The sequence below is a fragment of the Gobio gobio genome (assembly GCF_949357685.1).
Source record: "Gobio gobio genome assembly, chromosome: 5".
Taxonomy (NCBI): domain Eukaryota; kingdom Metazoa; phylum Chordata; class Actinopteri; order Cypriniformes; family Gobionidae; genus Gobio; species Gobio gobio.
The window spans coordinates 5,028,653-5,045,144 of record NC_137101.1 but is presented as its reverse complement, the minus strand read 5'-3'; the positions used below and the strand labels follow the sequence as shown (position 1 = coordinate 5,045,144).

The 16,492-nt window shown below is 36.9% G+C and overlaps 1 protein-coding gene across 2 annotated transcripts in view; it reads right to left on the bottom strand.

Annotated features, from left to right (window-relative positions):
* The window catches only part of pde3a (phosphodiesterase 3A, cGMP-inhibited), a 164,074-nt gene that overhangs the window by 79,884 nt on the left and 67,698 nt on the right, over positions 1–16,492 (bottom strand). For both annotated transcript variants that reach the window (XM_079817227.1, XM_079817228.1), the window contains exon 2: positions 1,215–1,265. In XM_079817227.1, the coding sequence (XP_079673353.1) occupies positions 1,215–1,265 (51 nt within the window). The remainder of the gene's footprint in view (positions 1–1,214; positions 1,266–16,492) is intronic.

The following is a 16,492-nucleotide window of genomic DNA, read 5'->3' as shown; positions in this document are numbered from 1 at the left end:
CACGCTGGGGAGTTCCTGAATTAAAAAAAAGTGTGGGCACAAATTCAGTAAATCTAAAACACACACACATCCAAAATAATCATTCTGGGTCATCAAATGTGTCTTAATCTATTGGATAAATGATCCATTATATATATATATATATATATATATATTTTAAAGTTTTTTTTTTTTTTTAAAGTTGCTGTGAAGTGTTACCAATTGCATAATTAATATATATATATATATATATATATATATATATATATATATATATATATATATATATATATATATATATATATATATATATATATATATATATATATATATATTATGCAATTGGTAACACTTCACAGCAACTTTAAAAAAACGAAACAAATGACATTCATTCACAGGACGCCAAATACAGATACTTTACCATAGATGTTGCTTTTATCCAGGAAGTGACATAAGTTGCTTAAAGTCTGATGCACTTCTTTAAATTGCAAGCATATTAATACAAAAGTTGCAAAGTTCAAAAGAAACCGCATAACAGGACAGACTCCATTCTTGCCAAGTGTGATGTCGTCACTGATGATGTTTAAAAGACCCGGTTACAACCAGGAGGTCAGATAGGGGTCATCACCTCACATATTCATTTACACCGCAGTCATAATGATTCATCAGAGCAACAAAACAAACAACTCGCAGCTCATATTGCACCACAAAATTAGAAGATATTTTGTATAAACTACTTTTTTGGCCATGCTAAAGTGTGACATTATTTTCATGACAAGTCAATTCAATCAAATTTGAATTACCGTAATGCACAAAAAGGTGATTTTTCTGTATTACAGTATTGATAATTAGAACTTTTGAAATGTGCAACTTTAATGTAAAGAAGTACATCAGACTTTAAGCATCATGCTTTCCCACTAAAATACGTTTTCCCACCAAAATGGTCACTTTTTAAAAATTAAAAATTCCAATTATTTTCAAAATTTTTTAACTATAATAAACAATTATTTTTTTGTTAACTCAAACTCAAAAAGGCAGTTCAACAAATATTACTATGATAAATAAAAAACATTTAAAAATTAAAAGGCAAATAAAACCTTAATGACTCTAAAACAGGCCTTTAAGTAAAAAAATATTTTCAATTTATCTGATTTTGGGATGAAATGTTCTTTCAGGTATCATCAGGTTCAGATTCATCAGCTCTATTTCACACACACACACACACACACACTGACCTGAGATCCTCGGGCGCCTCTTTTGTGGTCCCATTCTTGCTGTGGGAGCATCTGTGGACAGACACACAGGATGTTTTGAGTCACACACACAGAACGGTGCAGCACATATTCCATTCACCATTCACTATTCAGCATCTAGTGAGGCTACACGCTCTACCTCGCTCACTAAAAATACAGCACACACACACACACAGAGAGAGAGCGAGAGAGAGAGAGAGAGAGAGATCAGGGCCTCCAGGGATGCCTCTCTCTCTCTCGCTCTCTCTCTCTCGCTCTGTCTCTCTCGCTCTCTCTCTCTCGCTCTCTCTCTCCCCCCTCCCTCTCGCACACTTTCCATTTTGTTCAGTGACACACGCTCATAATTCAATTTCACAGTCAGGCTGCCTTTACTCGGCGCTCTTCACCGCTTAACAGCTTCTCAAAGGCTGTAAACTTTACACACTCTAATTAACAGACAGTAGGAGGTTCCCGCAGGCGGCAAAAAACAGGCCTCGTTGGCTCGAGAGTCGCAAAAAAAAGAAGAAGTGTTGCCCACAATTGAATAGCACCCTTTTCGAGAAACACCAGAGGACGAAAAGCCGGGGAGCGCGGGATGCCCTTTCAACCCCGCCGAAATAGCCTCAGGACTCAAGCCTGGGAAACTAGACTTTTATAAATAAAATGCAGCTATTTGGATGAATATTTTCCTTTGGTTTGAAGGGAGAGAAAGCCAAACAAATGGCATTCTGGCTGAGTTTATTGTATACAGCGAGACAGGCTGTAAATCGTACTTGCTTCGGCCACCCTCAATCCCGTCAACTCCCTGGTACACGATGTGACCTGGCACTGCATGTAAACACCATGGACATAGCAGAACTACAGGAGTATTTACAGCTGGAGGACGTCCTAATGACTCCAAATATACTTTACAAAGTTGGGCGAAACGGTCATGGAAAACTCAAAAATAGTTCACATTTGATATCTAATCTGTCAGCAAAGGAATATATTACTATATTAGCAGTTCCTGTTATGTGTTTTTGGATATTACCTGTCATGTAGTGTGTAATAGAGCATAATGTGAGTTTCAAAGATCAAAGTGCAGATAAATGGAGTTATTGTCTCGCAAAAGAAAGAACTGATTCTGAAATGAGTCTTATTTCCTGCTCAAATCTACACTCACCTAAAGGATTATTAGGAACACATACTAATGCTGTGTTTAACCCCCCATCGCCTTCAGAACTGCCTTAATTCTACGTGGCATTGATTCTACAAGGTGCTGAAAGCATTCTTTAGAAATGTTGGCCCATATTGATAGGAGAGCATCTTGCAGTTGATGGAGATTTGTGGGATGCACATCCAGGGCACGAAGCTCCCGTTCCACCACATCCCAAAGATGCTCTATTGGGTTGAGATCTGGTGACTGTGGGGGCCATTTTAGTTCAGTGAACTCATTGTCATGTTCAAGAAACCAATTTGAAATGATTGGAGCTTTGTGACATGGTGCATTATCCTGCTGGAAGTAGCCATCAGAGGATGGGGACATGGTGGTCATAAAGGGATGGACATGTTCAGAAACAATGCTCAGGTAGGCCGTGGCATTTAAACGATGCCCAATTGGCACTAAGGGGCCTAAAGTGTGCCAAGAAAACATCCCCCACACCATTACACCACCACCACCAGCCTGCACAGTGGTAACAAGGCATGATGGATCCATGTTCTCATTCTGTTTACGCCAAATTCTGACTCTACCATCTGAATGTCTCAACAGAAATCGAGACTCATCAGACCAGGCAACATTTTTCCAGTCTTCAACTGTCCAATTTTGGTGAGCTTGTGCAAATTGTAGCCTCTTTTTCCTATTTGTAGTGGAGATGAGTGGTACCCGGTGGGGTCTTCTGCTGTTGTAGCCCATCCGCCTCAAGGTTGTGTGTGTTGTGGCTTCACAAATGCTTTGCTGCAGACCTCGGTTGTAACGAGTGGTTATTTCAGTCAAAGTTGCTCTTCTATCAGCTTGAATCAGTCGGCTCATTCTCCTCTGACCTCTAGCATCAACAAGGCATTTTCGCCCACAGGACTGCCGCATACTGGATGTTTTTCCCTTTTCACACCATTATTTGTAAACCCTAGAAATGGTTGTGCGTGAAAATCCCAGTAACTGAGCAGATTGTGAAATACTCAGACCGGCCCGTCTGGCACCAGCAACCATGCCACGCTCAAAATTGCTTAAATCACCTATCTTTCCCATTCTGACATTCAGTTTGGAGTTCAGGAGATTGACTTGACCAGGACCACACCCCTAAGTGCATTGAAGCAACTGCCATGTGATTGATTGATTGATTAGATATTATTAGTGTTCCTAATAATCCTTTAGGTGAGTGTATGTAGGTTTGTAACCTCTACTTTGACCTTCAAACACTGCAGTTGTAGCTGAGACTGATAGAGTTTGGTGCATGTTGTTCATGTGGAGAAAACACTGTTTTTTGTGCAGGGGAAAATCCAGAACTGAAATTCATATATGGTAATGACCAGTCACAACAGACTGACCAATCAGAGCAGAGTAATCACAACAGACTGGGCCATCTGACCAATCAGAGCAGAGTAGACCAATCACAACCATAGACCGTAAAAAAATATGGACGACGCGACTTCATTGACTTCCGCTGATCAGAGTTAAAGCTTTCGTAGGCCACACACAGCGCTGACATCTTGGGACCGAGTCTGCGCAGTAGAGAGCAGGAAGTAGAGGCGCGATTATCAAAAGCCCGCCCACACTCTCACAGATGCAGAACAATTCATTATGTTGGTGTGAAATAAACAGTAATATAAATGTAGAAATTAAAACTAAAGCTCCAATCTCCTCCCAAAAATCCTGAAAAAGTCTGTTAGTGCCTCAGTGACAACTTCACTCAGAGAAGCTGTCAATCTCAGCTGTCAATCATGACGTCACCCCCCCCCCCCCCCATTTTTATAGCATCAAATAACTAACTAAAACTATACTTATTTAAAGAACGAACACTTGAAATGAAATCATCGTGATAAAAAAACTGCCTGCAATGTCAGAAACCATCTTTAGGAAACAATTATTTGAAGCGTAATTTAATTGTTTAGTGTGTCTCGCGTCCATTCTAATACATGGAGAGGTGGAGTTTATGAGCTATACTGGGACCGGCCACCGGGGGGGGCGATTGAGGCGCAAAGGCTTCAGTTTCCGAGAGGAGTGCTGCAAGCTTGATCACAACAGACTTGATCATCTGACCAATCAAAACAGAGTAGACCAATCACAACAGACGGGATCATCTGACCAATCAGAGCAGAGTAGATCAATCACAACAGACTGGGCCATCTGACCAATCAGAGCAGAGTAGGCTCTCGGAAAGGCGGGGTTTAGAGAGTAAACCTATTGTAGGAGAAAACTTTAAAATAAGACCATGATATGTAACTATGACAATAATCCAGTACCATAATACCTGCACTGCACTTTTTTTGTTAAGTGCACTGCAAGTTTTCTTTCTGTCTTTCACATAACAGCATGATATTATGACAGGCTGAAAATGGTTCTGTCGTTACCTCTGTGTCAGTCAGAGGAATCTCGGCCGGGCCGCTGCGGGTTACATAATGTTACGTAAAGGCTCTTTGGCCGAGGGTCAAGCCGTGTCCTCAACTGAGGTTTTGGGAAACCAACGGCTGTCATTCATGACATTGCCATCATGCATTCATTCATTACTGAGATCATTCGCTGGTCCTTACACAGGCTCATAAGAGCACAATCCTGTTTCTATTCACACATAAATAATAAAGACGATTCACAAACAAACTGCTCCTTTCAGCAAGAAAAATTACAACTACAAGGCTGTATATCGAAACCATATGAACAATTATTAAAAACCAGAGTGACGGAACTCTTTAAAGGGGTCATGAACTGGCTTTTTTAATTTTGTTATACTGTTGTCTGAGGTCAACTTATGACGTTTGTGTGTTTTTTTACATTCAAACACATCATAATGAATAAAGTAATAGGCTATTTTCTGCCTTGGTTTTGAGGCTCTCTGAAAAACGCTCGGTTTTGATGGGCGTTCCGCACTGAAGACTTGAAAGTAAACGCCCACAGCTAGGATTGGATACGATTTGCATATTTAATGAGCTTCAGTTCCCTCAGTACATGTGGGGATTGTTTTGAAAGCGTCTGGGGAAACGCTCACAGGACTCGCAAAATATCTTTATCCAGTGTTGGGGAGTAGTTAACTACAAGTAGCGACACTACTAACTTAACTACTTTTTTCAGTAGCTTGTCAGTAGCCCAGTTGCTTTTAAAACAATGTAGCTTTTCCAGTAGCTAACTACTTTATCCAGCAAGTAGCGGTGTAGCGCGACCAAAAGCTACATTCTGTTTTGTTTTGACAAGCCTGCAAAGCATTTGAAGCAGCAGTGTTTTCTTGTCAGTTGATCACATACTAAAAACGCGTGTTACCGCCATCTATTGTTTCATCGCGCATCTTGCGGCTTTACCGTTCACAGAGAAGAGATCGTCTGATGATTATGTAAAGAACGTACAGGAGTGGGTTGATAACTTCACACAAATCGACTAGTAATCGGCTCTGATCACACACCGTATGATGTTTACATGCATTTTTGTCTGCTCCTGTGTATCCAAGTTGTTTATATTTTGTTCTTGCATTCATGTGACATGACATTTGTAGCGATTTTGCACTTTGACAGTCAGTTTGAGATATAGACTATGTATTGTATATTTGGATAGTTTACAAAATAAAACTTTACTCTTATCATAATTGTATTGCATTGTGTTGTTTCAAACCCCAAAACATTTAACTTAAAACATTCTTCATTAACAGAAGGGTAGCTTGACTGTAGTTTAACTACTTTAAATTATAAGTAGCTTGTAGCTTGTCAAACTACAGTTTCAGAGTAGCTTTTCTTTTGTCTTTATCAAACAAACAATGATTCATCTCTCATCTACCCGTGATTGATTGGAATGTTATTTCTGTATTTCTTGGCCGGCCCGATCATCAGTGAATATAACCGCAAACCATACACACGCAAGCAAGGAATGTTTTTTCACTATAGCCCGTCGGCAGGCCGGTGATAGCCCATCTGAAAAGCACATAGCCCCGGGATGTTGGGCTTTGAGAGCTGGCGTTATAAGTCTGAGTCTGATCACGAATGAACCAATAACACAGCCTGTGACCGCGTGCTAAGGTATGTAATCAATAGATATCAAACGATCTGTAACAATTCAATACTAACACATATAAAAACATGTTTTACTCACACAAGTGTGTTGCACCGTTCCTGTCGGATCCACTAAAGAAGGCACAGCATTGTGTTTTAATCTCAATATGTCTGCAAATCCAGTCTCGACCTGTCTCTTGTTTACAATCGATTCCGCGTTGAAATGAAGCGAACAAACGCGCAATGTCTTGTCTTATATCACGATCAGTGTTGGGCACGTTACTTTAAAAAAGTAATTCGTTATAGTTACTTCTTACAAATAGTAACTGAGTTACATCATTATAAAAGTAACTAATTACCAGGGAAAGTAACTTCTGTGTTACTTTTTTTTTTTTCCAAATGTTCAAATAACTTGGATGCCCCCAATATTAAATATGTTAAATGAATGAATTGGACACTTAATAGAATAAATTATTATTATAAAACATTGTACATTAATGTACACTATTGTAATGTTGCTGTGGGACAATGTGTGAGACACCTATTAAGTTCAATACATTATTGTAAATATTATCAGTAGACCTACTATAGTGTAAATATGATCAGTACTACTCCTTTGGTAGTGGAGCTCATGTTATCACCTGGGTTTTTTAGCCACTAATTGTGTGTCGGCATGTGAAGATGTGAAGCGCTTCACTAGATTAGAAAGACTTGCCATCGACGCGGAGAGACTCTTTCTTCCTGTTTCACGTCACATAAACATTCTTACCTTTCACCTCAACGAGGGAAAAGTATCGCTCATACTTCTAGTTTGCGAAAGCTACCTTTGAAGACGTTGGACTTGCCATAGCTCTGACTCCTCCTGGTCGTTGGTGTGTGTGACTGTCTATATGCGTGTGTGTGTGTCATAGGTGTGTGTGAAGTCAACCTATCAACCTCGACCTTGTCTCCCACCCACCAATCATCATCAGTTATGTCCCCACCCCCCAACACGCATGGAATGCACGCACGCACACGCAAACACACACACACGCGCACACACACACACACACACACACACACACACACACACACACACACACACACACACACACATCAACCAACCAGAGGAAAAAAAATGTTGCAGGTCCGACTGACAGAGAGCCTGTTCGGATGAAAACCGCTTCAGTGAGCTCAATTATAGTAACGCCGCATTTTATTCTCAGTAACGCTAACGGCGTTGTAACGGGAGAAACAGTAAAAAATATAACGCCGTTTATCTATAATGCCGTTATTCCCATCACTGATCACGATGAACTTTTATATATCAAAGGCTCAAAGGAAAGTTGATTTCTCAATTCATCACCTCCTATTTAGAATCTTTCCTTTTAAGAGCGTATCAGTTTTTTTACTTGTTCATTAATCAAACCATTTGAACGAACTGATTCTCTAAAAAGCTTCCCAGTAGATAATGCAGAACCGTTTTCCTTCAGACCAGTTTTAAATCCGAGAATAAGACGAGCATTAGCGAGTCGTTTTAGGACAGGACAGGCGCTTCTGCTGTCAGAAAAACACCTTGAGCAGGGAAAACACATTTTCAGCCGACTTCCCGAAAGAAACACTTCTTTGAAAAGTCAACACTGCGCAGACAAAACTTCCAGGTTTTCCAAAAGCTGCCAGGCTTTCTGGTCTGGGGTTTATTTCACCGAAACGGCCGTGTGGCATTTAGCTGCTATATTAATAACAGAGCCTGACGTAGATCCACCCTCATCTACCGCTGTTAAAATCATTAAACTATTCATAAAACACAGGAGAATGGGCAGAGGAGAGATTTTCCGAGGTATTTCAAAGGCTTTCCGTCCGACCGCAGCCAGCGGCGTCACTCACTCAGATCAGCCTTTATTTACAGATAATTGAACTATTACTGTACTTGCCCTCCATTTTAAAGCAAGAGAACGATATCTGCCAACACAAAACAGCACCTAAAATTGCATCTTCTTCACAAATATTTATCTTCCCCGATACAAAAGCGGCGCATCCGCTAGAGAGGACCTCTGGAGGGAGCGACACTAACGGGCCGTGTTAATGAGATTTCTCTTTATTCAGACGTCATTGTAGCGAGGACAGACAATAATCTGCCATTAATAACCGAGCTCTCCATTTTCTGAGCGAAAGGGTTGAATGGAGGAGAAGTAGTCGTGACAGAATGGCGCAGCTCTCAGAGGACTAAGTGACAGATGAGGCAATCCTCATAATAAGGCGCATGATGCAGCAGCGCTTTAATATTGCATGAACGAGCTGCAGCCGGCAGTCCCGCTAGCAGCAAAGACTCGCTCGTCCCGCTGTCTCTCTCGCACTGCTTCTCCATCGCTTTAGTTATGTTCGGAACGACCCGGCTATACTCTTTCTGCGGTATGCATACTGTGCACAGTGTGTGTGTGTGTGTGTGTGTGAATTTTCGTTATGAATGGAATACCCGAGCATCTACTAAAAATCGCCAGAATGTGCAGACTACAAGTAAAGCACTGCATGGGACTGCAGTTTTCTTGCCAAAATAATTTCTTTTAATCCTACTTTTAGTTCAAAATAACCAGAAATAGACCTAAAAGAACTCAAAATAACAACTATATTTTATATAAAATATTGAATAATGATACTTAGAGAAATAGGGTGTCAAAATTGTACCTTTAGGGGTACAACAGCTTGTCGCTGGGGCAGTACCCTTAAAAGGACACATTTGTACCTTTGGACCTTAAGGTACGTATTTGTACTCTAAGGGTACTAATATGCACCTTTTAAGAGTAAAACAGGTACAAATATGTCCTTTTAAGGGTACTGCCCCAGCGACAAGCTGTTGTACCCCTAAAGGTACAATTTTGACACCCTATTTCTCTGTGTGTATACTACTACTACTACTACTAAAAATAGTAATAATAATAATTATTATATTTTATATAATGATATTAAATATGAATTATAGTTACTGAATAATATTTATTATTATTTTTTAATCATTTTAAATAAAAAGTAAGGACACTTTATTGCCCTTTTCATTCTAATGGTTTAAAAATAAACCATTAAAAAAATAGACCTAAAAGAACTCAAAATAACAACTGTATTTTATATAAAATATTTAATAATAACACTTATAATATTAGGCTAATACTACAACTACTACTACTAATAATAGTAATAATAATAATATTTATATTTTATAGAATGATATTAGATATGAATTATAGTTACTGCATAATATATATATATATATATATATATATATATATATATATATATATATATATATATATATATATATATATATATATATATCTTTTATTTTTTTATTATTATTTTAAATAATAAGTAAGGACTCTAAAGTATTTGTATTGCCCTTTTCATTCAAATGGATTAAAAATGACCATACATAGACCTAAAATAAACCAAAATAAAAACCGATATATATTACATATTATTAATATTATTAAATTGTTTTATTGCTCAAATTATTATTTGTAATTAAACATTTGGTTAGAAATAACCAAAAATAGAACAAATAAAAACTTTGAATTATTATTATTAGTAAATAAATAAATATTATTATTACTACTAGTAGTAGTAAATATTATTATTATATTTTATACAATAGTATTAAATATGAATTATAGTTACTGAATAATATTTATTATTATTTTTTAATCATTTTAAATAAAAAGTAAGGACACTTTATTGCCCTTTTCATTCTAATGGTTTAAAAATAAACCATTAAAAAAATAGACCTAAAAGAACTCAAAATAACAACTGTATTTTATATAAAATATTTAATAATAACACTTATAATATTAGGCTAATACTACAACTACTACTACTAATAATAGTAATAATAATAATATTTATATTTTATAGAATGATATTAGATATGAATTATAGTTACTGCATAATATATATATATATATATATATATATATATATATATATATATATATACTTTTATTTTTTTATTATTATTTTAAATAATAAGTAAGGACTCTAAAGTATTTGTATTGCCCTTTTCATTCAAATGGATTAAAAATGACCATACATAGACCTAAAATAAACCAAAATAAAAACCGATATATATTACATATTATTAATATTATTAAATTGTTTTATTGCTCAAATTATTATTTGTAATTAAACATTTGGTTAGAAATAACCAAAAATAGAACAAATAAAAACTTTGAATTATTATTATTAGTAAATAAATAAATATTATTATTACTACTAGTAGTAGTAAATATTATTATTATATTTTATACAATAGTATTAAATATGAATGATAGTTAATGAATAATATTTATTATTATAATATTAAATAAAAACTAAGGACTCTAAAGTATATTTAAGTTATTAGGTTATTGCCATAACCATATTTAACCATACATTTAAATATAATTTGAATGAAATATATATATATAAAATCATTTATATATCGTTAGCCTTATAGCATAATAGCATAAAAGTCATTTTTTGATCAATATGATCTGGGCAATTATGCTATGAGGCTAACGATGTTTATAATGACATATAATTAAATATTTAACCCTAAAAAAAGTAGTTAAAAAAACCTAACCCTAATTGGACACTTCTAAAAAGTTGATATGTGAACCAAGTAGCATGCTACTACTATTTTAAAAACAAAAATGCATATTACAAACTGTTTCACATACTCCTTTTCTAAAACAGCAGGCATTATGCAGTACACATTACACTGGTATTCCATTCTGGAAATTCTGCTTGTTTTTTGTCAATCTGGCAGGGTCACATGACCTCCCTCAGCTGCAGCAGCCGAAAGCAGGACTTGAGACGCATCTCTCAGCCATTACGCCGCTAATGCGCTTTTAATAATGTAGAGACTGTGGGTGAGCTGGAAATCACACAGGACCGATGCAGCCCAGCACTACACTCGCTTATTTCACAATGATTCATTCATATCCAGCGTCCTGCACATTCACGGCTTACTCCACACACACACACGCGTGTTCTCCATCGCTTCATTTGAATACATATAAGTGAGCCATTTCTCATGAGATGAGAATGATTATATGGGGGTAAAAGCCATAAATATGTTCTTTATTTGTGCATCTGCAGATGTATGTCTGTGTGCGGAGACTGTAAATAATGAAAATTGAATAATAGCCTCCAACCTTTCCAGGCTCACACTTCTCGCTTTGCATGTCATATCAGGCTAGATTAAGTAGCAACAAATTACTCTCACTATTTAATAAGGCTGGGTTTTTAGACGAGAATGTGACTGTATGTACTGCTGCTCGTTTTGATGGCCTGCAGGGGGCGCCGTGAATGGAGTCCTAATGGATACTGTGGAACATGGAGAGAAAAACACTGCTGAGCTGCCAAAACACTTTAAAAGGAAAACAGAGAAAGGAAAGTGACATACAGTAAGGATATAAGACCGTCCTCACATCTGAATATATCTGAAAACATAATACACTGAAAATATAAAAATAATTTGGTCAGAAATTGCTAGCAAATTTCACAAAATGATCATCGCTACAATGAAACGGCTAGCTAATCACGCAGCAAAAAGTATCTTAACATTCTTAAATCAAGACACATTTACTTAATTAAGTTACATTATGCTTTAAGGGGTCCTATAATGCCCCTTTTTACAAGATAAGTCTCTGAAGTTTTAGCTCAAAATAACCCGCATATCATGTTTTATAGCGTGTTAAAATGGTCACTTTTTGAGGGCGCCGTTTTTGTGTGTGTCCCTTTAAATGCAAATGAGCTGCTGCTCCCGCCCCCTTTCTAGAAGAGGGCGGGGCTTCAAGAGCTCGTGTTAGATTACCTCACACAGACACACACTGAAAACATCAGAATCTGTTCAGCCTTTTATGATCAAACCAGAGTCGGACAATGATGGAGAGACTCAAGAAGAAGTGACAACATGTAGAATGAGACGGGACGTTTCTGAAGGGTTAGTTGATGAATTTATGAGTTAACTATCTTCAAGTCATTGATTAGCATATTCTGTCATGATAATCTATAAACTATCGCTGGTGTGGGAACTGTTGTGAGATGCACGGAGCCAGAGAATATCTGCATGAAGAAAGAACAGGTATAGTTTAGTTTAATTACGGTTATAACCAGGGGCGATTCTAGGATTTTCATTTTAGGGGGGCTCAGCCCCCAGTGAGGGTATGACAAAAAATTTGGTAAGACTTTAGTTTAGGGTCCAATTCTGACTATTAACTCGTAGCTTATTAGTATGCATATTAGGATATTGGCTGTTTATTTTTTCGTTTCGGGAGCATGGCCCCTCGAAAAAATGTTGATTTCCATGATCTACATCTGTGCATTTAAAGATGTTCTGAACGCCAAAAAAATCAGATAAATCCATTTTATCAGTGAAGAAAGTAAACATATGTTTAACTGATATTTATATGTTTTATGAATAATTTTCGAAGGCTAACAGGAAAGCTAGGTAACTAAATTTATTAAATTAATTCACAATATGCACACATTCATTACTAATCTTATGCCAAATACAGGCTGAAAAAAGCTGAACTTTTTTATTTACTGAGAGCTACAAATGGAATTATTAATTTACAATATGCACACATTCATTACTATTAATCTTATGCCTAATCTGAAGAAAATGACTTTGTTAATATTTATTGTTTGTTAATTATATTATAAATTACATTACATAGGCCTATTTCAAATCAAAATGGCGAAATTAGACAAAAGTTTATTAATTTGCCTGAATATTTTTGTCATTTGTTTAACATTTCTGACTTAAAGAAGCCGCTGTCAAATTTGAAATGTTTAGTTTAGCTACATATCTCGCACTTGACGTCGAGTCGTGCTGCTAAAATTTGCGCTCAGCCTCAGCAGCTTCTGTGAACATAAAGCCCGCCTACTCTGATTTGATTGGTTTTCTCAAATATTTTGACATTGACGAGCGGTGACAGACCAATGAGGCTCAGATCAACGCACACACCTCTGCTTCTGATTCGCCGCCGCCGCGGATTGAAGAACACGCTGATTAACGCAGATTAAAAACGGGTCGAAGCCGAAGCCTCCCGCCAGTTTCATATGTTTGAAAGGTTAATCACAATTTTTTTTAGGCTAAAGCCCCCCTAAAAAGGGCCTAGTGACACCCATATATGTTATCTTGCTTTTATGACATGCTATTGCATTTGTGTTTGCACTGCTTTGAAATAAATGTGAAAAGTCTGATGCGACAGCTTGAGCGACTCACATATGTGCTCGACTACAACAACTCTTCCTCTTCTCAACATGGCCTTTGTTGTGTGTTCCCGGGGGGCGGGGTTTATGTAAATTTTAGGGTTTGTGATGTCACTAACACAGGAAGAAACTGGTTGTAGTCCCCACCAGCCGTTTGTTGTAGTCCTTAAAAAACGATTTCTTTAAAAGAAAAAATCTCCCTTTGCTTTGAACTTTGATGCAGATGTTGTTTAAGCTCAAATAGCAACATTACACACTAACTACAGTTAAAAAAAGTCAAATCATAATCAGCCACGCCTTTAAAACAATAACAAATATCTACAAATGCGGTCAGAAAAATAATTTTTGTCTTCTCCTTTTAACACTCAAGCCACCCTCACATAACAGCCCTTAATCCCGCCCTCGTGGACACATTTGGGCACGAAGGTCACAAGTGCGATTCCAATTTTTTTTATTATAAATGTTATATCACCATCTTTGATAAAATGTTTTCTATCAATTTATGCCTTTTTTGTGATTTTTGGGGTATTAACAAATTTATTTACCTCTAAAAGTACAATTTTTTATGTAAAATATGCTTATTTTTATGGTATATTTAATATTTCTTTAACTTCCAGAAAGTCCAGAGAGCCAAAACCTAAAAATGTGGTGACTTATGAAGGTATTAATTCCTTTTTAAAGCTAAAATATCAATAGCCACTAGATGGAAATATAACTCAATGGCTGCATATGGGCTGAACTCTGTAAACCAATGTTTTAACAATTTTTTTTTTATTTAATTGCCCATTTATTGGCTCATTTAATTCCTTTGTTTGTGTATGTGTGAGTGACTGCTTTTTATTTGACAAAAAAAATAAAATAAGACTCACTCAGTTATAGGCTCATTCAATGGTTTTCAATGCAATGCTTTTGTGGATGTGTGTGTTTGAGTGTGTGTGTTTGAGTGTGTGTGTTTGCCACATTGAGAATGTTGTATAGGCTCACTCCTTCATTTGTGTGTGTGTATGATCTGCATTGTGTTGGATTTATTGATTGATTTATTAAAAAATATGCTCGGAATTACAGTTTTCTCCATTCATTCCTCTGGGTGCCTATTTTTGTCCACGCAGGTGCGATTAAGGACTTTTTTTTTTTTTAGCCCTTAACATTGTAGAATCGAGTCAATTTTTGTGTGTGTGTGTGTGTGTTCAGGTGGCAAACTTAGGAAAAGCAGCCAAGTCTTGTACCGTTAGGTTTAAGGAAAGTATTTAAAAAGCAAATATTTGCCCTCATTTGTCCAGAAGATGGCTTTAGAGTTACGTATATACTGTGTAAGAAAATCATCATTTTTGCAGTGCATTGAATTAAACATGACATTTCGAAGTAGAAAAACTGAAATAGTATTTTCTTTAATGTTTAATACTAATGATGTGCATATCACAAACTTGTTTTACTATCATAATCTGATAATAAAGCCTGATATGCAATCCGAAAATATGTAAAGGACGTGCATTTTTGATTTTAGGATGACACTAATGAATATGAAATCCAAATGAATACAGCTGAGAGGCAATTGATAATGATGAATCTTAAAGCAGATGTTACATTCCCATTATTATGACATTGAGCAAACACAATGGCATCCGTCACTTGTCACAGTCAGTATTTGGTTGGTTTGATCTGCTCTGTTGAGAAACACCATAAACATTTGTTTAAAGATGACAGCATCTGACAAAAGTCCATACGAGCGATACGGATGCGGTCATACGGTGAGATAATGACTTTTCAGTGTCTGTTCTAGGTCACTGGGCCTGACTGGCGGTGGACATCCCGGTGCGCTTGTGAAAACTTATCCCTGTCAGCCACGGTCCATTCTGTCCACACTAATATATCCTGGTCTAAAGACAAAAACAAGAGAGCTGGACAGGAAATGCTTGGCTTCCCCTGAGACCTCAACCTCTGACCGGACTCAGATCCAGTCCCTGAGGTTTGCTGGAGGGGTGTTGGGGAAAGGGCCAGAAGACCCTGGAGAAGGAGTTTTAGGTTTCCAGGAACAGAGAGACAGAAGCACTGGCCAGACAAACCTCCATACTGCCATTAAAACACTGCAGCAATCAGCTTTAAGAGCAGCTCCATATTACACACACACACACACACACACACACACACCACACTCACAGATAGACTGAAGGAAAGAATGATAGATAGATAGATAGATAGATAGATAGATAGATAGATAGATAGATAGATAGATAGATAGATAGATAGATAGATAGATAGATAGATAGATAGATAGATAGATAGATAGATAGATAGATAGATAGATAGATAGATAGATAGATAGATAGATAGATAGATAGATAGATAGATAGATAGATAGATAGATAGATAGATAGATAGATAGATAGATAGATAGATAGATAGATAGATAGATAGATAGATAGATGGATGGATGGATGGATGGATGGATGGATGGATGGATGGATGGATGGATGGATGGATGGATGGATGGATGGATGGATGGATGGATGGATGGATGGATGGATGGATGGATGGATGGATGGATGGATGGATGGATGGATAGATAGACCGATAGATAGATGGATAAAGCGAGGGATGGAACGATGGATAGAATGATAAATAGAACGATAGATAGAACGATAGATAGATGGATGGATGGAACGATGGATAGAACGATAAATAGAACGATAGATGGATGGATGGATGGAACGATGGATAGAATGATAAATAGAACGATAGATGGATGGATGGATGGAACGATGGATAGAACGATAAATAGAACGATAGATAGAACAATAGATGGATGGATGGATGGAACGATGGATAGAATGATAAATAGAACGATAGATGGATGGATGGAACGATGGATAGAACGATAAATAGAA